At 34.0% G+C, this 25,519-nt stretch overlaps 1 protein-coding gene across 1 annotated transcript in view; it reads right to left on the bottom strand.

Moving 5' to 3' along the window:
* Nucleotides 1-1,445: 1,445 nt before the first annotated feature.
* KCNK1 (potassium two pore domain channel subfamily K member 1) overlaps nt 1,446-25,519 on the bottom strand; it is a 69,264-nt gene continuing 45,190 nt past the window's right edge. Inside the window, exons 2-3 of the mRNA XM_074262420.1 lie at nt 13,334-13,729; nt 1,446-7,273 (exon numbers count right to left, since the gene is read on the bottom strand). Coding sequence (XP_074118521.1) covers nt 7,014-7,273; nt 13,334-13,729 — 656 coding nt within the window. The 3' untranslated portion in view covers nt 1,446-7,013. The remainder of the gene's footprint in view (nt 7,274-13,333; nt 13,730-25,519) is intronic.

The raw sequence follows: 25,519 nt of genomic DNA, 5'->3' as shown, positions 1-25,519 counted from the left end.
TTAAACATTTAGCAGTCCAACTCTGTTTCTTTCTCATCCAGAGACAACTGAGTGGAATAGCCAAAAGGCTACAGAATAACCATTTAGGCTATTTGTTGTTTTCTTTTATATAAAACATGATTAGGTTAGACAGAGTGAGAAGAATATAGGGCAACCGCAGGCAGCCACTTCCTCTTTCTCCTGGTACCTGGCTATTTTTTATTTTAATTGGGGATGTTAAAAATGCAGCTATTTTCCAGTGGTTTTAGTCAGGTCTATGATCCTCATGGGGACTGGGTTCAGTAACACCCTTTTCCCCTCTTCCCTTCTCCCTCTGATACTCTTATAATTCAGAATTTCTAGACCTGAAATCTAGAATTGGGATTTTAGTGAGAATAAAATTCTTTAGTATGCTTGCATGTATATCTGTATCTTGAGAATGCACGCCAATAATTATATTTACCATCTATAAGGTTTTTTTAATGGTTTTTTCTTCTCTTTTCCCACTTCTGGGTGGGCTGGTATGACTTTCAGGGAAAGAAAAATGTTCCTTTCTAAAGGAATATATGTTATTAGATGGGACTGCTAACAGACTAAAGAAGAAAAAACAGAGGTGAAGAGAAGGGGAGGTTGGCAAAGGAGGAGATAACAATGGAAGTTTTTACCTTCAGTTTGCATAGGGGAGTTGGCATTAAAAAATAAGAGAATGCTAGAGACATAGTTTCATTTTGCCTGAGAAACTTATGTGTTGGGTTGCTATGACCAGGGAAGTACCCTATGAAGTAAGAGTTAGAGAGAACAAAAGAATTCTTCCCACTTCAATCAGCTTGGTAAAATGGGCCAAGATAAGATTGGTGTAAGGAAAGTGCTTTATATTGCAGGAATTGAAGTTTGAGTGGAATCTGCCTATAACATTTTAACATTGCAAATTAACATTTAAGAGAACTTTTTATATTTGGAGCATTATAGAATCATCTGGGAAGGATACAGATTCATGTGTATAATAAGAAGGAAAGTGTTACAGTTACTTTAAGCAGAAGTATCTTTGCCATGGATAACTGATTTTACACACCCAGCAATGTCATCTATTTACTAGAAAGGTAATGATTCACAGTTATATTTATTTATAGTCATGTCAGAACACTTATTTTGAGTTATTGCTTCTTATAAACTCCTTAAAATTTCTGTTTCCAAGCAAGCTCAAGGTTTCAGGTAAGTGGGATAGCTTAAATTGGATTTTTTAAACATATTCTATAAAAATATATTAGCTGTGTAACTTACCCAGCCAGCTTCCTGATCACTACCTCCTAACTCCTTCTTTTGTGTCTCCCAACTCCAGTACCATAGGGCATCATTTCCACAAATGCAATTTTCAGAATTTACTTTTATCAATATAATTAGCTTGCTGTCATTGAGATTTTAGACACAAACCTCTACAATGTGACGCTCAAGCACAGAGGCAAATATGAGGGATATAAGAATAATTTTTATTATATTGCACCTTATATAATAAAGTACTTTACAATCAGTTCAACAATTATTCCACACATTGTCTTTATAAAGTAGTCTCACACTTATTGCCTTCCTTGGATGCAGGTGGGGAGATTGAGAGATTTGGAGTCTTGGCATAAGTTCCACAGATGATAAATTGGTAGAGCAGAGATGCAAAGTAAGAGTTCCCCGATTCTCCTTTATTTGATATTTATTGCCCTGGGTCATTTGATTTTTCTTGGAGTGAGGGAGTCATTCTCCAATAATCCATTTTATATTTATATATATACATATACATATGTATACATATATATGTGTGTATAGCTATATAAATGAATGTATGTATATATGTTTCATGGCCTCATGAGGGTTATGACCTTGGTTCGTATTCTGTATGTATCAATAAAGCAAAATTAATTAGATGTTGCTCTTTTACTTGTTCCAATATCATCCTGAAGGGGAAACCAACAGTAAAGTCCTTTTTTGTCCTGATGTCTTGGCAATTCCCTCAGTATTTTTTTTTGTTTGTTTTTGTTTAGTCATAGAAATGTGGTAAAGGATATTTTAAACAGCCTGAGTAATTTTCTCAGCTTCCCAAATTCTTGAGGGAAGAGATGCATAAATCTATTGCATGGCAGAATTAATTTAAGCATACCATTCTAAAAGCCCACTATGGGCTGTTATTTTCCTTACAAATAGGGTTTATCCTGGTTTAGAAGGACCAAGAAGGATTTATGCAATGCACTCAAAGGCAACTGCAGTGACCTTTAAAGTCGACCATGGTCACTGCTGAATTTGTAATAATAATAATAGGCATGGTTCCAGTTTTAAGGTCACAGTGTTCTAAATTGTGATGCATCACACAATGTACCTGTTCTAAATTATAATGCATCACATAATGTACCTGGTTAAACACAATAGCAAAAAGGGATAGATGTCAGATTTTATAATGTAGGTAGGCACATCAATGAAGGGTATCCCAAGCATATATAAGTCTAAGCCAAACATGTTTTGACATCATCTATTTAAGAAAAGGTGAATAATGAAACGATATAAAAATTCTGGGCAAAATATGCTGATGTCTTGGACAACGAAAACATTATGGTTAAGGTCAAAATGTCTGGTGCCTGAGGGGTTTGCTATGTTTTTAATATACAATAAATTTTAAGATTTACATTGATACTGTGAGAAAACATTACCCATGTCATGTATGTTTTATAGAATCACTGAGATAGAAGTGACCTCAAGAGATCATCTAATACATTCAATTACATGTAATTCATTCCAGTTTACTTATTAAAAAGTTATGAAGTATAGCATCATTTTTAAAGACAAAGGACAGCATGTTAAGAATGAAACAACTGAACTGGTATCACTTGGGAACTAACTTCCATATAATTGGATTTGCCAGATAATTTGTCCCTTTTATAGCCAAAATCCCTCTCAATTTTAAGAATTTTGCATTAAACCATTCTTTAAAATGTAATACATATTTCCTTCCTTAATGAGTAAGGATCATCACTATGAACATTAATACTGTATTTTACTCTAAATTAGTAATGGATGACTTTAACAGTTGGAAAATGGAGAGCTGTTTAGCTACACACTTTATGACTCTAGACTTACTTATACGGTGGATTTCTATGTTTTTGTGTTTGTTATTTTAAAAAATTATTTTTCTGTATCGTATCTTTTCTTGTTCTCCCTAGTCACTTCTTGTTTCTTGTACTCCTTTCTTCTAATCTGCTTCATTACGTGAATCAGGTAACCAAATTCATTAGAGGCTTGCTTAGGATAACAGCAAATAGGCATTAATTGAGTGACCAAGGGACCTTCGCATGACTAAAGAACATAAAAGTTCACTCATGGGCTTTGCAGTATTTATTTTGATTGTTCAGAGTTTTGGTTTATTTGCTTCCTTCAGGGTTCCTGGCCGAGTTTCTGAAAGCTGAGGTTGCCAGATTAAAAGAAAAATATCATGATACAAGTCATTGATAAGTAAAGAATACCAAAATAACATTGTTTTTGCTTTCAAGCATACAAATTTCATGCTTTCCTCTTCAAATGACAGAAGCATATGTATGTATGTCCAATTTTAATAAAATAAAAATCCTTGGGGAAAAATGAACAAATCTCTGCAAGAAAAAATAAAAACATATTACATAGTAGTTTAGATTCAATCATGATACAGTAGACCTCTAAGGTCAATGGCAATGCTTTTATTATCTCAGTTTTTAAAATGGAATCAAAAATTATTTTTTACTAAATTCACAGAGGGATGATAGGTTGAACAGATCCAGTTCCTGATGTGATGTTCAAAGTGATTATTTCACATATTTTACCTAAAGTTGATATCAACATTGACCAAATATTTTCTTAGCCTGGATGCTCTACAGAAAAGAGTGGATCACAACACCAAATGAACATACCACACAAGCAGGAAATAATGTTCACAGAATTCTGAATTATAAACAATAAACTACTGCTGGCTCTTTAATGTTAATTTCTATTTATATAAGTGTTTTGGGTAATCTGGATGACCAAAAGGGGTAAAAAAAAATTGGTAATTTACATTTGCTGGTTTTCCCTTCACCTCTGCATCTGAAGGTCCAAAATATACTTGGTGTGATTTTATTCATTTTCATAAAGGCACATGAGGGTGGCATGTGGAAAGATGACCATGTCTATTTTATAATAAAGAATACAACCTTCCACTGAGTCATATTATCCTCAGTATAACTATTTGATCCTTCTTCTGACTACTCTCTCCTCAGAGAATTTGGCTTAAAACATTCTAGGACATACTCCTTATTCAGAAATCTCCACATCTACATTCAAAAGGACATTTTCTTTCATTCCCAGAATATTTCCTATAAGACTTTGTCCTTTCTCCTCGTCAGAGGACATCAGTTATACCATACTAGTCAACTCCCCAAACCATTTTTTTTCATAATTCTTCTTTCTTTTCCTATGGACAGCAATCTCTGCTATTTTGTTTTAATGGAAATGCCCCAATTCAAAAAAAATGTCTTGCAACAAAACAGCCATCTTTTTTTATTCTGAGCATACTCTCTAGAATGCCCTTTTTCAGAATCTACACTATCCCACAGACTTTGAAACATTTTTATTTTACTTTTGTTTCCCTTATAAGAAGGCATCAAATGTCAGTCAATGGGAACAGTTCCAAGGTTTCATCCCTCAGGATTCTATCAAAGCCTATCACACAGTTCCATTCCTGGCTACATTTTTTCTAGCATCCCACCTCATTCCTCCACTTATATAAAGGCAATAAGAATGCTATTGATGCCAGATGCAGTGAATGATTGCAAAAAAAAAATTCTTCCCTTAAATTCCATTTGAAAAAAGTAGTAACTTTCTTCCTTTTCCCCTCACTTTCCATACATGTAAAGAAAGAAATCACACCATAATTTTGAAAGAATTAATGAATGTGTCAAAAATATATGGAACATGAAGTACTTTATTAATGCCATTCTGATACATAGTAACCTTTGCAAGCTCTTCTCCTCCTACTCCTCCTCCTCTTTCATCATATTTATAAACTCCTTTCTCTTACTAAAGCTAGACAGCTGTGGCTAACAAAAGCCATTTACTGCATCTAATAAAATGTCAGCACACCACCCAAGTGTCACTTATCATTACTTTGATTTATATTCTCCATCAGCACTTGCCTTCATTTTGTGCCAATCAACGATGGACTGTCAACTATTTCATCACTTTTATATCCAAAATATGTTTCTCCACTCTCTCAATTTGTCACTTAGCCAATAATTTCCCTTGCATGGGGTCGTTTCTCCTCTACAACGGCAAGGTGAATATGTAATGGAACACCAAGAAATATAATAAGTCTGTGGGGGTAATGGGATTCAGTTTCAAGGAAATCTGACAAAAGTCTTTGGATTTAAGCCTTGAACAAAAAATTCTGCTGATAAAACTATTTCACCAGGGTAGAAATTGGCCACTGCAATTCTACCACAGACTCAACAGAACACCTTGGAATGGATTCTATTTCTATTTGATAAAAAACTTGATTTTCTATAAAATAAAAGTATAATGGGAACTAGAAGACCCCATTTTCAGAGACTTTCTTGAAAGTGATTAGATGAGAAGTAGGTTAGCTTGTTGTGGCACATAATGCAATTATGTGTGTATATGTGTTTTAAATATAGGTTAGCCCTTTCATAAAGAGGCCAAATTGTAACAAATTGGCTTGAAATGAGTCACCTAAAAGTGCTCTTTTTTTTTCCTAACAGTCAAGTCCACAATCATTCTAATATCAACATCCCTAAATGGCATAACATACAAAAAAGATTAGAATTGCTTACCCTGTCACTGAATATTATTTAGCACACATGATACTGTTTATTTTTCCTACTTGAAATTTTTATATTTTTTCCTCTTAGGGCATAATTTGCTAATTTTATAGTTTCTACACAGGAGTGAAGAGAGCCCATAGAGATTCTGTTAAGTTTTCCCTGACATAAAAGATACTAAGCGTAGCCATCAGCCATACACTTCTGTTTTTTTCCCATCTTATGAATTTTAGACAATTAACTGAATTGGTTTAACTAAACCTTTGTTTTATATTTTTTTTGGTTGAAAGTTCTGTGCTTTTAAAAAATTAAATGATTACAAATCACAAAAAGCCTTACAAAACTATCTTTAGCAGTCAACTTCTATACAAATGACACTCTTCATTCCTTGGTCACAAATAAAGAAACTTTTACAAATGATTCAGACATTTCATAAAATACCACTGCAAGACAAAATTATTTCTTGCAGCCCAATACTCTCCCTAGTCAGTCCTAAACATAATTCTATTTCACTCACTTATCAAATGTAGCAATTCTGAGTTATTTCTTATATAAAGGAAGAAGTCAAAATCTATCTACAATTCAGGGGTAGGAAGTTCACTGAATTTAGGGACCTACCATATATACACACACATATATACTTATATATACACAGGATATAAACATATTTATACTTTCTATGTACACGTTTTAGTCAAACATTCATTATAAATAGTAGGTCTTAACTTAGGTTCTACAAAAATAATCACTTTGAATGGGCTCATGCAAACAGTACACAGGAATGTAATTATAAAACACATTAGCAATCTAAGCCTCTCTCTTAAATATAAAGTTTTGCTATGAAGCTACTAAGTGATTCAAAGACAAACCCAAAATTTCTCAATTAATAGTACAAAACCTGCTTCTTGATAAGTATTATCAACCTCTCCACAGTGTCATTGTTTTGGGTCTTTTTCACCTATATATAAAGCCCAGTCTTATTTGTCACAAAACGTATTACCAGTGGAGATTCCCTCTCTTCAGTTACTACATTTCCCAACTGAACCCAAGCTTAGTTTTTTGTTTGTTTTTAATACCTGGAATAATGGATATCTGCTTAAATGGCATCATCATCTTGGCTTTTACATTTCCATAAAAATGAAAGGCTTTTTTTCTATTTCTGATTGTAGGAACATTAGTGTGCTAAGATGATGGGAGGAAGGGACCCTATTTTTAATTGTTTGCTGAGCCATCAGTGTAAGTGGATGCCTGAGCTGTCACAAAAGGCTCGTTCTGTTTCTGATCTTCTTTCAGGCCTGCAGCTTGATCTGTGATGGAAGAGAAGGAGAGCTGGTCGTGTTCCATGATGTGGACCTGATCTTCGTCCTTATCCTTCTTCACATAGAACATTTTTCTAAACTTTTTGAGCTCGTGGAGTTCACAGAAGGTTTCCAGAACTACCAGCATGGCAATGAGCCCCAATAATAGGTAACCTAGAAGAGAAAGAGAGCATCTTTAAGGCTATCTGTTGTGGTTTTAAATCATACCCCTACCTTATTCCTCAAAATACCCAAGTCAATTGAAGGCTTGAAAAGGTAAACAGATGAACATTATTTTCATTATTATAAAATAAGTTTCATTACAAAATTTTAACAAAACTGAATGCTGTGAAATCTTAATGACTAGGCTTGGGAGAGGAGAAAACATGCTTAATATTTCTTTTTGCTGAGGTGGGGTACTTGGTGTGTGTAACACTACATGGTGAGGACCAGTTGATGGGTTAGTTTTGCTGAGATTTTTTTTTACTATTATTTTCTGTTACAGGGATAATTCTCTGGGTAGGGATATGGGAGAGAGAGATTTTCAGAAATGAATAGAATAATAAAAGATATCAATAAAAATTAAAATTTTCTTTAAAATTTCAAGATCCAAAGTTCAAAGAAATACTATTTTGAAAAGATAAAAATTGTGTGCTAAGTCACAACTTTTGATTTTGATTAATACCAGCTTATCTGATTGCTATTTCCAAAGAAGTATATCATATCAATACTTATAGGATTTTATATGGTATCTAATAGAATGTAAACACTGAGAGGAGGGGCTACTCTACTTTTCCTTTTCCTTTGGACTTCCAAGACTTAGCAAAATGTATCTATAATTAGAAATACATACATTATAAAATTAATAAGAACCATATGATCATCTCAATAGATGCAGAAAAAGCATTTGACAAAATCCAACATCCATTCCTACTAAAAACTCTTGAGAGTATAGGAATAAATGGATTATTCCTTAGAATAATCAGGAGTATATATTTAAGACCGTCAGTAAGCATAATATGCAATAGAAATAAACTGCAACCTTTCCCAGTAAGATCAGGAGTGAAACAAGGTTGCCCACTATCACCATTACTATTCAATATAGTACTAGAAACACTAGCCTCGGCAATAAGAGCCGAGAAAGAGATTCAAGGAATTAGAGTAGGAAATGAGGAAATTAAACTATCACTTTTTGCAGATGACATGATGGTATACTTAGAGAACCCCAAAGACTCTGCTAAAAAGCTACTAGAAATAATTCAAAATTTCAGCAAAGTGGCAGGATACAAAATAAATCCACATAAATCCTCGGCATTTTTATATATCACTAACAAAATGCAACAGCAAGAGATACAAAGAGAAATTCCATTCCAAACAAATGTTGAGAGTATAAAATATTTGGGAATCCATCTACCAAAGAAAAGTCAGGAATTATATGAGAAAAATTACAAAACACTTGCCACAAAAATAAAATCAGATTTAAATAATTGGAAAGACATTCAGTGCTCTTGGATAGGCCGAGCGAATATAATAAAGATGACAATACTCCCCAAACTAATCTATTTATTTAGTGCTATACCAATCAGACTCCCAAGAAACTATTTTAATGACCTAGAAAAAATAACAACAAAATTCATATGGAAGAATAAAAGGTCAAGAATTGCAAGGGAACTAATGAAAAAAAACTCAGAGGAAGGTGGTCTAAGTGTACCTGATCTAAAGCTATATTATATAGCAGCAGTCACCAAAACCATTTGGTATTGGCTAAGAAATAGACCGGTAGATCAGTGGAACAGATTAGATACAAAGGACAAAAAAGGGTACATCTATAGCAATCTAATCTTTGACAAACCCAAAGATTCCAACATTAGGGATAAAAATTCATTATTCGGAAAAAACTGTTGGGAAAACTGGAAATTAGTATGGCAGAAATTAGATATGGATCCACACTTAACACCATATACCAAGATAAGATCAAAATGGGTCCATGATTTAGGCATAAAGAGGGAGATAATAAATAGATTAGAGGAAGAGAGGATAATCTACCTCTCAGACTTGTGGAGGAGGAAGGAATTTATGACCAGAGGAGAACTAGAGATCATTATTGATCACAAAATAGAAGATTTTGATTACATCAAACTAAAAAGTTTCTGTACAAATAATACTAATGCAAACAAGATTAGAAGGGAAGTAACAAATTGGGAAAATATTTTTAAAAACAAAGGTTCTGACAAAGGTCTCATTTCCAAAATATATAGAGAACTGACCCTAATTTATAAGAAACCGAACCATTCTCCAATTGATAAATGGTCAAAGGATATGAACAGACAATTCTCAGAGGAAGAAATTGAAACTATATCCACTCACATGAAAGAGTGTTCCAAATCACTACTGATCAGAGAAATGCAAATTAAGACCACTCTGAGATACCACTACACACCTGTCAGATTGGCTAAGATGACAGGAACAAATAATGACAAATGTTGGAGGGGATGTGGGGAAATTGGGACACTAATACATTGCTGGTGGAGTTGTGAAAGAATCCAGCCATTCTGGAGAGCAATCTGGAATTATGCCCAAAAAGTTATCAAACTGTGCATACCCTTTGACCCAGCAGCGCTACTACTGGGATTATATCCCAAAGAAATACTAAAGAGCGGAAAGAGACATATATGTGCCAAAATGTTTGTGGCAGCTCTTTTTGTTGTAGCTAGAAACTGGAAGATGAATGGATGTCCATCAGTTGGAGAATGGTTGGGTAAATTGTGGTATATGAAAGTTATGGAATATTATTGCTCAGTAAGAAATGACCAGCAGGAGGAATACAGAGAGGGTTGGAGAGACTTAAATCAACTGATGCTGAGTGAAATGAGCAGAACCAGAAGATCACTGTATACTTCAACAACGATACTGTATGAGGATGTATTCTGATGGAAGTGGAAATCTTCAACATAAAGAAGATCCAACTCACTTCCAGTTGATCAATGATGGACAGAGGTAGCTACACCCAGAGAAGAAACACTGGGAGGGGAATGTAAATTGTTAGCACTAATATCTGTCTGCCCAGGTTGCATGTACCTTCGGATTCTAATGTTTATTGTGCAACAAGAAAATGATATTCACACACATGTATTGTACTTAGACTATATTGTAACACATGTAAAATGTATGGTATTGCCTGTCGTCGGGGGGAGGGAATAAGGGAGGGGGGGTAATTTGGAAAAATGAATACAAGGGATAATATTATAAAATATATATATATATATAATAAAAAAAAATAAAAAAAAAAAAGAAATACATACATTTATCTATCTATATTTATAATAAAATGTGTGTCTGTATATAGCATATATAGATAACTACTTAATAAATATGTGATATTGTTGATATAAGAATTATTCATATAAGACGATGAGGTTCTTCATTTCTGACTTACAAAGAGAAACATTTCAAAAACTTTTTGAAAAAGTACATTGAAGCTCTTAATCCTTCATGTAGTTATTCTAAGACAATGTTCTTATAGAGTACTGAATCCTTGATCCATATTTTCCCTATGGACAGAGGGTTCATAATAAAAATTATAGTTTAAGTCAATGGAAAATTTCTACAAGAGTTATTCTAGAAACAAAGTAGGTCTTTCTGTAGCTATTTATATTTCTTCATAATCTACCAGCAGGCTTAATTTTTTTCATGATTTCATGGTAATACTTTTGGCACATCACTGTTCAATTTGGCAATAGAACAATTAACCCTGCTCATTATACTTAAACTACAGGGCAAAGAAAAGCTCTAAATGAGCACAGGAATGTTCCAAAAAAGGAAGGGGGCTGGAGAGGTAAGGGAAGAACATAATCTTCAAAAGTTAAAATAAAAATTCATTTTTAATAAAGGCAAAATCATTATGTAAATTAGGAGAATCAGAAGGAAATAAAAATCCCACTCACTCTCCTTCCCCTATGACTACTTCCTTTTTGAACATTTGGGATGGATTCTCCAATTTTGAGCATCTTGCATTTCTTCTGAGCTAATTCAATTTTGTTTTGTTCATAGAACACAGTACCTTCTCTGATGAGTGGTAGTGTGCCAATGTCTCCCATGTCATACGATCAGTTCTAAAGTTCTTAAGAGAGACCTTGAGAGTGTCATTGTATCACTTTTCTGATCACCTTGTGAATGATGGTATTTTGGTCTTCTTTGAGAATGAAGGACAACTAAATGAAATGCTTTCTAAAATTCTAAGACTTGAAAATTATTTTCAGACAGGATCTGAGATAGGTGAGCTAGTCTTTGTGATACCTTTATAACAAAGATAAGTACACTATGAAAACAGGAATGTTACATTTGCCTTTATTTTTCATTAATTATTTCATTAAAGATTTTAACAAATAATTTCATAACTTGCTCTTCTGGTAACATAGTTTGGCTGTCTCAACCAAAATCTTAATTCTAAATTTTGTTCACAAACTCAGGAGCTATGTAAGGACTCCTCTCCAAAACAAGTGATGTGCACATACAATCACAGAGCAAGTAGCTAGAATGTATCTATGGCAAGTCCTAATGAAGACACATCTACACCCAGCTACTGTACAGTTGAATGCCAACAAGTGTCTCTCTCCCCTTTATTTTTTTCATTTTTTTCTTTACCCTTCGTATGCAAATAAACTCTTACTCCAAAGACAACAAAAATATGCTCCTGTCTCTAACTTCTACTCAAACAATCCAACACACTCTTATTTCATGGGAATGATTTTAAAGCACAATACTTCTATTGAGTGTTAAAATGTAACCCCAGATTTAAACACAATAATAATATCTAGCTAACAATTATAGAGCATTTACTATGTGTCAAACACCATGCACTTTACAAATATCTTATCTAAATCTTCTCAACAACTTTGCAAGGTAAGTGCTATTATTATTCCAATGGTACAATTAAGGGTCTTGCTCAGGGTCACACAACTAATAAGCATCTGAGGCCACCTTTGAATTCAGAATGAGTTTTCCTGATTCCAGCCCTGGAGATCTATCCATTGTCCCTTAGCTGCTTCATTTTCCATTCCAGCATTTAATAGATACATGAGGAAATCTGGATGGAATTTAACTTATGTAACTTAAAAGAGAAAAACCTCCCAACTTAAAGAGACAGGCAGACAAAGAATGAGATAGACAGACACACATACACACACACACACAGAGCGAGCGAGAGCGAGAGAGAGAGAGAGAGAGAGAGAGAGAGAGAGAGAGAGAGAGAGAGAGAGAAGAGACACTCATGACTCTGAGTGAAACTGTTTTAAATTATAAATTTCTGGTCTTTGAAATTTCATTTCCCTAGAGGCAATACTTTGCTGGGGACTTTCAATATAGCTTTTTAGTCTTTAGGAGTTTCAATATCAGCAAAGCAAGCAGAATGATACTTACCTTTTGTCTTGTTCAGAAAGAGCTATTCTCTGGATAAATCAGATATACTTGTGGGTGAAGGTATCCTGAATATATTGAAGTACATTATCAGCATAGATAGAGTCCAGTTCAAGTTTTATGAATTTGAGATTACTTGGCAAAACCATGACACTTCAATGAGTTGTTCAGCTTTTGTTCTAATCTTTAGATATAATGGAAGGATATCATATTTGGTAATGGTATAACTGTGAATTTATTCTTAATGTCTAGAATTCTTTTGCAACAATATGGGTATATCAGGTGGGACAGAAGACAGACTCTGATGTCAGGAAAATTTGAATTCAAATCCTGATTCTGTTACTTATTGCTCATGTGACTTTGGGCAAGTTACCTGCTTTTTCTATAACTCAGTTTCCCATCTGGACTAGATCATTTCTTTCCGAGTTCAGATCTATAATCTTGCCTCTAACACATATTGACTCTGCACTTATTCACCTCTCAGTGCTCCATTAATGAATAACTAGTACAAAATATAAATATTGTCAGGATTGTTAGAATTGTAAAGGGAGCCTTAGATTTCAGTAAGGATGACAATATATTTTGGCTTAATAAATTTGTCAGAGATGGTGGAAAAGTAGAATAATAGTGGAAAGGAATAGAAAATAAAGAACTGGTCAACTCTGAAAATGATTGAACCTTTGAAATGTAGTAAACCATCAATTGATGGACTAGAGCTTGGGGTACAGGGAAAGAAGAGGAAAAGAAATGAGGTTAAGTCAGGAGTCAAGAAAAATTTGAAAGCCTCTGAAGGCTTTTATAAATGTTCAAGATACTTACATGTGATGCCTATCTTGTACAGCTCCCTGAATTTCTGATTATAGCCTTCTCCAGGAACATAATCTCCCAGGCCAATGGTGCTCAAGGAAATGAAGCAAAAATAAAAGGATTCCAAAAAGTTCCAATCATCTTCCAAGATGGAAAACACTGCTGCTGGGATGAAGAAGAAGCAGGATACAGTCACAAACCCAAGCAGGACGGCATGAATTATGGCAACCACCTGCTTAGAGAATCCCCAACGAATGTGGAAATAAAGCACAGGCCTCCGGGTAACATGGACGGTGATGCGCTGGACCACTGCTGTCAGGAACAGGAGAGTGAAGGGGATGCCAATGACTGAATAGATGATGCAGAAGGCCTTACCTCCATCTGATAAAGGTACCGTGTGTCCATAACCTGGGTGAATAAAAATGAAACTAAGATAAGAAGATAAGAACAAGAAAGAAAATAAGACATATTGAGGACATAGATATGATCATACTATAGGGAGAAAACATCCTGGTACTGAGGACCTGAACCTGCAAAGATAAAATTTAGGAAAAGTTTCCTAGGCTCTTATAAAGTTCCTTGCTTTCTATGTAGACTACAAAACACTTCCATTTCTTTAGATATTATTTGGTTTTGAAATCAAAGGCAATTTGAGATGAAGGTTCTATTTGTTCCAACAAATATGCTCATTTATTACTATCCAATGCTCTAACAGCTTTCCTGATAGGTCAATAAAATACACCCTAGGAGAGACTATCTGGGCTGTATGTGCTGATAGAGAGAATTGCTACCAAAAGGAAAGATCATAGCAATCTGGAAAACCAGCACAGATTTCCTCTACTAGGATTGACCTTTATATCCACTTCACTCCTAAAATAGCTTTTATATAATGCCTTAGGTACTTTGTATTCATTATCTCATCTAAACCTTATAAAATCCTATGAATTGTATAAAAATATTATTATCATTTTGTATACCAGTAAAGGTATACTAAGGCATAAAATGATTAAATGATTCTTCAAAAGTTAGAGAGCTAGTAAATGGTAGAAGCAAAAGTCCAATCTGGTTCTCTCCTATTATCAAGGCCAATAATTGTTTGCCACTGGATTATGTTGCCTAATTCCAAGTGATATCCATAGTTCCCCAAAGTCAAACCATTTATTCACTCTTCCAACTGAATTATATAGTAAATGAAAGTAGACAATACTTAGCAAGTCATTGACATACAGTTCCAAAGACACAAATTACTTTATATATAAGTAACACTTTGAGTTAGTTTAAGAACAACCTTCACACTTCAATTGATAGATGACTTCATTTCTTTGAGAACTATTTCCTCCACTATTTCAGATGACCATGTTTTTCCTTCTCTACCTTACCACTCCCTCCAAAACAAATTACCTAATAAAAAGAGTAGTGGATCAAAGGAATAGATTAGGTTCACAAGACATAACAGACAATGACTATAGTATTCCTAACATTTGATTAAACCCAAAGACTCCAGCTTCTGAGATAAGAACTCATTATTTGACAAAAATTGCTGTGAAAATTGGAAAATAGAATAGCAGAAACTAGTCATTGACTAACATCTAACACCCTAAAACAAGATAAGGTCAAAAAGAAGAACAAGGGATAGTCTACCTTTCAGATCTATGGAGAAGGAAGGAATTTATGGCCAAAGAAGAACTAGAGAATATTACAAAATGCAAAATGGATAATTTTGATTATATTAAATTTAAAAGATTTTGTACAAAACAAACAATGCATCCACGTTTTCTGATAAAGGACTCATTTCTAAAATATGTAGAGAATTGACTCGATAAGAATACAAGTTATTCCTCAGTTGATAAATAGTCAAAGGATATGAATAGACAATTTTCAGATGAAGAAATTAAAGCCATTTCTAATCATATGAAAAATGCTGTTAAATCACTTTTGAGTAGAAAAATGCAAATTACAAAAACTCTGAAGTATTACTTCACACCTCTCAGATTGGCTAAGATGACAAGAAAAGATAATGATGTTAAAGGGGATGTGGGAAAACCAGGCCACTGATACATTGTTGGTGGAGTTGTGAATTGATCCAACTATTTTGGAGAACAATTTAGAACTAATCCCAAAGGGCTATCAAACTCTGCATACCCTTTGATCCAGCAGTGTCTCTACTGGGTCTATATCCCAAAGAGATCATTAAAAATGAGAAAGAATCCACATGTGCAAATATGTTTGTACCAGTACTTTTTGTAATAGCAAGGAACTGGAAACTGAGTAGATGCCCATCAGTTGGGAATGGCTAAATAAGTTATGGCATATGAATGTAATGGAATATTATTGTTCTGTAAAATATGATCAGTAGGATGATTTCAGAAAGACGTGGAGAGACCTGAACTAATGTTAAGTGAAGTGAGTAGAATCAAGAGAATATTGTACACAGCAACAAGAAGATTATGTGATGATCAGCTGAGAAAGACTTGGCTCTTTTCAACAAGGAGATTCAGGGAAATTCCAATAAACTTGTGATGGACAAAGCCATCTGCATCTAGAGACAAGTCTATAAGAGCTGAATGAGTTTCACAAATAGTATATTGACCTTTTTTGTTGTTTGCTTGCTTGGGGGATTTTTTGGGTATTTTTTCCCTTTTGATTCAATTTTCCTTGTGCAAAATAATGAATATAGAAATATGTTTAGAAGAACTGCACATGTTTAGCCTGGATTGGATTACTTGCTATTTACGGAGAGGGAAGAGGTGAAGTGACAAGGTGAAAAATTTAGAACACAAGGCTTTTGCAAGAGTAAATGTTGAAAACTATCTTTGCGTGTATTTTTTGGAGAAAAAGCTATTATTACCCCCCAAAATATACCTAATAACTAGACCAACATTCTTTCTACTGATAAGTCCTTCCAAACTTAGTGAAGTTGGTTCCTGGATAATATAGTCCAACCTGTCACACCAAGCTTTTTTAGCCCTGACTAGGATAATATTACTCTGAAAAAAACTTTTTTTTTTTTTTTTTTTTTTTTTTTTTAAGAATTTGGAGTCACATTTACACCATTAGGAGACATAAGAAAAGGACTCTAATGGAGAACTGTAAGTATCTTCATCTTGAGTTCAAATCCTATATTAGATAATAAACATGTAACATTGAATAAAGCCCTCAACCTCTGTCTGCCTCAGTTTCTTCCACTGAAAAAAGAGATAATTAATAACACCTACCTCCTAGGATTGTGAGTCTAAAATGAAACACTATACATACACTCTTATCACTGTACTCTCCTGGGACATTTAATCCTCTCAGTTCCAGAATTCCAATCCTGGAGACTGTGCCAATCTAATAGAAAAAGATCTCTGATAGCTCACTCTATCTAGCCAGCCCCTATCTAGCCCAGTTTTCTTACTTCATCCCTTTCACATTACCTACCACCTAATTTATATACATTGTATTTGCATATTATCTCTTCAAAAGAATGCAAGCTGTTTAAGGTCAAGGACTGTTTTTGCCTTTTTTTTTTTTTTTTTTAATATTCCTGGCACTTAGTATATTGCCTACTACATAATAATTATTTAATAAATGCTTATTGGTTAACTGATCCAAACCATTTATTTTCTTGTCTTCTATGGTAAATAGTACAAATATAATTCTTCCTCAATTTGCACTGAAGGAAACTGAGGATCAGGAGAATTAAAAGAAATGACAAAACTATTAAGTGGTTGTTCTGGAATTTGAATCTGGACCTTTTAATTCCTACTCCAATGCACTTTCCACAATTCCATGTGCCTCCATTCTTTGGGTTTATTTTGTTATCTCAAATCACAAAGTAAGATTATTTTAACCAAAAGTTATTACATTAACATTTCTTAATATTAAAATAAGTTTAAAAATCAAATTTCAATAAACAATCAATGTATAGTACATATTTCTATTTCTTACAAGACTATACAACTATAGCTTTTTCCTTAGCAATAATGCATTTAGTTAAAGTTTTAAAATGAATGGATAGATGAAAGCACTAAGTTTTTACTATGTGCTATCACCTAGGGCAGTTTTATGTGGACCTGGAGTCAGGAAGACCTGGAATCAAGGTTAACAAGCTTAGTGTGACCAGACAGACTTAATAAAGTCCAGGAACCAATTTCACTAAAAATGGAAAGGTTTATCAGTGAGTGGAAAGAATATTGGTCTGGTTATTAGATCTTCCTGAGTTCAAATCTGGCCTCAGGCATTCACTAGTGTGACTCTGGGAAGGCACTTAACTGTTTGCCTCAATTTCCTCATCTATAAAATAAGCTAGAAAAGGAAATGGCAAACTACTCCAGTATCTCTGGCAAGAAAACCCTAGAAGTCAGACAGGAGTGAAAAATAACTGAGCAACAACAAAAATGTACCTTCATCATGTATACTAACAGTGTTTTCCATCAACAGTTTAAAAAAAAAAAAAAACAAGTCTGCAAACCTTAGTGAGAGCCTTTTCCTTCTCCTGAGATCTATATAAACAATTTTAGTTAATGAAAAACAAAATGCAAAATTTACATCTCATTTGAATTTGCTGCAAATTTAAAGTAGAGCATATTGGAAGAATCATCCTATGCAATGAATCTACAGCAATTTCTCCATAGTAGACAACTTAATGCCATCAGATGGAAACCTTCAGGCTTGCTTGAATTTTAATGAAGTAATGAATAATTTATCCAAGTTCAATCAATTGAACCCCTTGATAAATCATGCTGCAGAGTTCTTTTCTTTCTTTTTTAAAATTTATAATCCTGTTGAAAATGATTACCAAGCATGAAGACATTTAAATAACACAATAAAATGTTATTGGTGACCTTTATCTTTTGATCACAATGTTCATATAATTTTTGGTTTAACAAGTTGGCTATTTAAAAAAAATCCTCTGAAAAATGATTAAAAATATATCCATTTAACCCATTACATGACTACACTAGGTCCTCAGCTGAAAAGGATCTCAAAGATCATCTTATATAGGCATTCTTAAATTTTTTTTTGCACAAACCCCTTTTTTGTAGTCTAATAAAATCTATGTATCATTCTCAGAATAATGTTTTGTTTATGACATCCATAATTGATGGAAATGCTAAAATTTTAAAGATTAGGGAAAACAAAGATGCATTTTTTATTTCATTTAATTTCACCTGTCCCTCTGAACTTCCTGAAATCCATGGATACCAAGTTAAGAATTCCTGATGTAATCTAACTCATATATGAACAAAAATTCATCCCCTTTGAAACATTCTGAAAAAATACTCATTTAGCCTTTGTAGGCAAACCTTTAGTGATGAGGTACATAACTACTTTTGACATACTGATTTTGGACAGTTCTAAGGATTAGGGTATTTCTCTTCATATTCAGTTTATCTTTATAATCTTTCTCTATAAAACTTGAGCCATTTCTTTTTCTGGTAGGAATTCCCTTACCTTCCTCTACTCTCTATCTTCCCTTTAAGATTATCTTGCATTTATCCTTTATAAAATTTGTTATGTTCTTGGTTATTTTCATGACTCCTACATTAGAATGTAAATTCTTTAAGAATGGGGATCATATTTTTGCCCTTCTTAGTATCCCTCAGCATTTGCTGGCACTCATTGAACAACTGGATCCTAATTCTGCCATGTAGGCCCAAGCAAAACAAATGTAATCTTCTTCCATCTAGGGATCTTAGCCTAGGGAAGAAAAGACTCCTAGGAGAGTGGCTGAATAGGGGTGTGTGGAAGTTGAGAGCAGTCATCAAGTATTTAGAGTCCTATAACCTGGGAAGGGGTGAGACTTCTACTTGTGCCCAGAGGTCAGAATCAGGCAGAATAGATAGAAATGTCTTTCTTTTTCTTTTTCTTTTTTTTTTGGCAAGGTAATTGGGATTAGGTGACTTGTCCAGGTTCACATAGCTAGAAAGTATTTGTCTGAGAGCAAATTTGAACTCCGGTCCTCATGACATCAGGGCCAGTGCTCTATCTACTGAGCATGTAGCTGGCCCATAATAGGAATTTCTACAAAGCAAATTTAGGCTTGATCTCAGAAACAATGTCCTAATAATTAGAACTGTTCAAGAATGTTTGCCCTAAGAGGTAGTAGATTCCTCCTTATTGAAGGCTTTCCAAAAGAAGCCAGATAATTTTCTGAATATGAGATAGGAAGAACTTCTGTCAGATCTAGGCTGCCATTGAAGTCTATTGTAAGTCTCAAATTCTGTTATTCTGAAGACAAATATCTTCTAAGTTCTTCCCTTTCCCCTTCCCATATTAATTCCTAAGAAACAAAAACAAAAAAAACAAAACAAAACAAAACCCCACTGCTTTTCTCTCGTCTAAACATCCTTCAATTATTCCTCATGCAGCATGTACATCAATTCTTCTACCATCCAAGGGACACTCAATCCCTCTAATTTTTCAGCTTCCCTTCTAAAATGTGGGAAGGACAAACAGAAAACAACACTCTAGACAAGAACTAACTTGTCCTAATTTTCTATATTTAAGATATAGAGAAGCATAAAGGCACACAAGAAATTCCATAAAATGACTTCTTTTCACTGTCAAATAAGTTCTGCAATAGAGTTCATCTAAAAAGTCAGTTGATCATTGCTGAATCAATTAACATACATATATTAAGTACTTTCTTAGTGCCAGTGGCTATACTAAGTTCTGAGGATAAAAGAGAAAGGTCCTGCCCATCAAGAAGCCCTCTTATTCTAATGGGGGAGACCATAAACAATTAGGCATTCATAAAATACAGATGACATAAATGGTAGGTAATTCCAGGGAGACAGCACACTAGCAGTAGGAGATCTTTGGACGGATGTGAGGAGACTCATCTCATTCAATAAAACTTCATTTAACCAGAATTAAGAAGTGAAAGTCAGGATGTAGAAATGACTATATGGCTTCCTATTATACTAAACTAATCAAAACTACTTTAGAACCTTCCTAAATTACCCTTGGGGTCAACATCATAGGTCTATATAATCAGTGAGACCATATGAAAACGCTGTTCTTCCAGTATTTCTGATAATTAATCTATTTTGGACACAGTACAAGACATATACTATAACAAATACTAGGTAGGAGAAAGCAGAATTTCTTTATATTGAGCCAGGTTTAGCTTGGAGGATTTAAGAAGTTCTGAGTAGACAGATAAGAGTTATATGGGCTTTACCTCTTATGAAGTAGCTAAGCAGTTTAGGAACTGGGCAACAGGAACCTCATATATAGACTAAAATTAAATTTTCCCCATTTGGATCATATCAGAATTATACATAATAAAAACAACAAAGTACCCTGGACAGTTAGAGGTGTGAACTAGGCTCAGAGGTTTAGTGCTTTTCCCAGCTATTAATGTTCTCTTTTTCCTCACATTATCTCATATTTAAGTATGCAAGTACAAGTTATATTATCATATTAGAATGTAAGTTCCTTGGTGGTTGAATTTATTTTATTTTTGCCTTTCTATCTCTAATATCTACTACAGTGACTTATAAGTAGCAGGTGCTTTTGTTGTTCAGTCTATTCAGTCATGATATTTCAGAGACCCCATTGGTGTTTTCTTGTCAGAGTGCCATCTGATTGTTAAATTTTATGCTAATTCTGTATAAGGGTCAGAGAGACTAGAGTGTAAGTAGTTCTCACATCATTAGAGTTCCCTACTTTCCTATATGATTTTTCGTTATATACAGTACAACACAAGGTTTCTCTTTTTTCTTTCTTTTCCTTTCTTTCTTTGTTGTTGTTCTATATTAAACATAGAATTTCACCATAGTTTTACTAACCTGAAAAAAAAAGACTGTTCTCTTAGTTTCCTTATCTGTAAACCACACTGGAAAATTATAATCCAAAGTTTAATTAAAATGTCCTAATCCACTTCTTTACCTCAAAATCATTTACCCCAATGATTAGCTAAGAACCAGGCAAGAGTCTGTATGAGAATGGCACAGACCTCATATTTGAGATCACTTTGTCTTAAGGAAAAAAATGGAATCCTTTCTAGTAATGACACCATTTTAAACACAAACTGCCAATTAATACATACTTTCTATCTGATATAATGGGGCTCCACAATCTTCAGGTTTATTTTAGTGTATAAATTCCGAGATCTATACATTAAATTCAATTTATCACTCCTGACATTCCTGTCTCACTGAGAAAGTATTTTTGGCAACTTTTGTCAAAGGAGACATGTTTATGCCTGGGAGAAGGTTTAAAATCTAAGAATGATTTGAGGAGAACAGGATTGAGCAAGTTTACTCCTAAGGAGAAAATATGATTTTAAAGAAGGCTTTTCCCTTTGCATTTCACTGTTCTATTCATTTAATGATATCTCAGATCCATTTCTACCCCCTCTAATGAGTAAAATTTCTTTTCTGGTTTTTGTTGATGTCCAGAAGATAGACAGGATTTTATCTTAGACTGATTCACAATGAAACAATCTCCAAGAATTCTGCTTCTTAAAATAGGGAAAAAAAAACTTACATTTTGATCTATTAAGCCACCTTCAACATGGTAAAATTATTAACCCCAATTTATGGGCAGGTAATTTCAGACAGATGAATATAAGTGCCACTGAGACTTAATTGTAGAGGGGGATGATACTGAAGGACATCTGAGGAGAAAAAACTTACAACATGCAAAAAAATAGAACCCTGGGGACTTGAGCTAAAAAAAAAAACTGGTATATTGGGTTAAGATTAAGGAATGTCTTCTGAAGATGTAACAATAAAAAAAAATGGAAGGATATTATTGCTCATCCTTTCTTTTCTACAAAGACCAGTGACAGCATGGTTGATATCTTGATTCTCAAATGAATTGGATTAAGTGAGGTAGAATTGCTCCAAGTCATGAACTCATTTTTTCTTCTTGAGGCATCAAAATCCAGTAGCAAGACAAAAGTCAAGACAACTGGTGATGGTCCAGGATGCAGTGTATGATGGTGTCTTCAATACATGACCAGTCCCTAAATGTTCCACAGCACTTGCTTCAGCAGTCTTCATGGCCATTAGAACAAACTGTTCATATCCATTAATTCCAATAACAGAAGTCTTCACATGCTTGGGTTACACATCCCTCTAACTCATTGATGAGTTTAAGGCCTGTTAATTAGTCTCAAACTGTTTTTTCCCATCTGCTAAAAAGGTTTTACTGGGGTACAACCACTGTGTATGCTATAGCTTCTTGTGTGGTGAGAGTTGGGTGAGAAGTGGACAGCAAAAGTGTCCTAAAAAGGCCTCACATCCAGAGGTAATAGTTCTCTCTGAATACCTATACAAAGGCAATGATATGAATTAAAATGAGTCTCAGGTCCCTGATGTTTTTCAGGGGAAATCCTGGTGACTACATTGGTACTGCTCATTTTGATGGGAAAACAAAGCAGAAGAAGGACACTGAGAAAATGATCGATCTCTTTGCCATATTTGGACTACACTAAGATCTCCATTTGAGATAGTAGAGGACTGAAATGAATGAGAATGAACGTGTCCCCAGGATGGGCAAGAAAGATATGAGTCATCTGAACAAAAATGTTATCAAAGCCTAAGAAAGAAACTAGGACCAAGGCCCAACAAGTAATTGTTTCATATGGGATTTGTAAAGAAACTATTGCATCAGTGAGGGGATTGTACAAAGATCAGGTGATGGTTAATAAAACAAGAATAGAGGTGTTGAAAAATTACTAGTGGCAAGGCACCATCTCAATAGAAAATGTAAATAGGATAAAAATAACTGTGGGAAGTGAGGTTTCTAGGGCAATCACTGGTATGAATAAAATGTTGCATTTTAGAGCTCAGGGAGGAATAGGACTTTGTAGAACATCTAAGTGTTATTTGCTGGAATACTAGAATATTAATCATGTTGGCAGACTCTTTCCTTATCCCCTTCCACATATACATATTGGGGACCTTCAATAAAGTTTTATTTTAATGTTCTACTTTGACATTAACATGATCCAGGTTTTCAAAGTCATCAAATAAGAGTTTAAGTAAAAAAAATGATTAATACTGATTCTATATTTCTCTAAGTCCCTGATAATGAAGGGTAGTCAAAATATTTTATTGTTTAATCCTTTTTCAGTTATATCTGACTCTTTGTGACTTTATTTGGGGTTTTCTTGGCAGGAGTACTGAAGTGATCTGCCATTTTCTTTTTCAGCTCATTTCATAGAGGAAGACTGAGGCAAACAAGGTGAAGAGTCTTGCAGAGGGTCACACAGCTTGTAAGTGTCTGAGACTGAATTTGACCTCTTAAAGATGTCATCCTTATTCTAAATCCAATGTTCTATCCATTGAATCAAAGAGAAATGAAATAGATGTACAATAAACATACCTTTCATTCCCAAGATGATGAAAAGATGAAAATTTCAGTTCAGTAGCACAAGTAGCTAAGACATGTAATGAGATTAATAATTTCACAATCATCTAAAAACTGAAAATGAATACCCACAGTCTTTGAAAACTATATTAGTTCTTCCTGCAGCTGCTGATAGTTATGAGGAGGTTAGTATTTGGTACAAATCTGAATGAGCCAGTACTTCCCTCAAATCCAGGTTGCTGGGTTTTTTGTTGTTGTTGTTGTTGTTTGTTTGTTTGTTTGTTTGTTTGTTTGTTTTTTACTATTCCAGTCCCCATGACTTCATTCAGTAACCCCTAGAAGGTGGCCTTTGAGAATTGGGGTCAAAGCAAACAAACAAACCTAAAATCCCTAAAGCTAATCTGGTAATGAGTTGGTAATGAGTCTCAGTAATAGACCATTTGTCATCAGGCCCAACTAGAAACCTTAACATATCCCTAGGCTGGAAGCTAATATAATGATGGCATCACCATCAAGAATCCAGGGTCACCTCCACAGTCACGATGAGACATCAAGGGACTGTAGAGAATAAAAATAGTGCTTATTATAGAAACTATAAAACCACACAACAGCTTCTATAAATGTTGTAATCATCAATTTGATTGGTCAGCAAGGGCTCTCCCTAAGACTTAATTCATACAGTACCTATCCAGTAGGTTCTGAATTTTACTGATAATTGATATTAAACTTTTTAATTGGCTTTTATTTTTACTTAATCACTACCATTTCACCATGTTTCCTGCCCTTTCCCCCCTAATACACAGCTTTCCCTGTTTTATACAATATTATAAAATTTGTATCACCTTTTGTTGTTTTATTAAAAGATTAAGTTTTATAATTTCCTCTGTTTGGTTTATTAAGGACCAAAGCAAAATCTTCTTTCCTGTAGATCTGATTAAGGAAGAAGCATAGTAGAATGAATTTTAAAAACAACAAACAAACATGTAAATGCTCTGGATAACAGTACAGTGGATATATTATTGAACTTGGGGGCAGGAAGCCTTGAGTTTGAATTCTGTTTCAAATTCTTATTAACTGACTAGCTATGTGACCTAGACTAGTTACTTAGCTTCTTTAACTTTCAGTTTTCTCATCTACAAATTGGGGATATTAACAATACTTGTCTTATAGGGTTTTTGTGAAGATAAAATGAGAATAGACATGTGAAATGCTATATAAATGGTAAGTATAGTATGACCACTACTTAAAAAGGTGAACAGGATAATATTAGATAACTACTCACTTATACGCTTGCTTTCTAATCTAATCTGAATAATCTGAGAAGCAGCATGATCTAAAGGACAAAAGAAGCCAGGAAGAGCTCGGTTCAGGTCTTCCCTCTGAAATACACTATGTGGCCCTAAGCAAGTAATTTCAGTCTTCAATGCTCTAGATAACATATGAAGCTGACACATTGCAAGGAAGTAATTGGTTTGCATTGTTAGAAGGAATTTACTTAGTTGTAATTCTCTAAAGTTGAAACTAAAACTATAGCCTTTATCTCACTAAAATATAAGAATAAAGATATACATATGTTGAGGATATTAGTGTTCAGTGCATGAGAAAGGAATATACAGGCTTTACACAACTATAATACTTTAACACTCATAAAATTGGCCAAAAGATACTGGAAATACAGGATTCTACCATGCTTACTGTTCATTTCATTATAAATAACTTGATTCAGTACAGCAAAACACCACCTTAATAGCACCCCTTGAAGAAGCAACTTCCTATGTTATATATATATATATATATATATATATATATATATATATATATATGTGTGTGTGTGTGTGTGTGTGTGTGTATCATGTGTGTGTATAAATATATATATATATCATGTGTGTG

The sequence above is a fragment of the Sminthopsis crassicaudata genome, chromosome 4 (genome assembly GCF_048593235.1).
Source record: "Sminthopsis crassicaudata isolate SCR6 chromosome 4, ASM4859323v1, whole genome shotgun sequence".
Taxonomy (NCBI): domain Eukaryota; kingdom Metazoa; phylum Chordata; class Mammalia; order Dasyuromorphia; family Dasyuridae; genus Sminthopsis; species Sminthopsis crassicaudata.
Note: the sequence above shows the minus strand (reverse complement) of the source record. Positions and strands in the feature narration are given on the sequence as shown.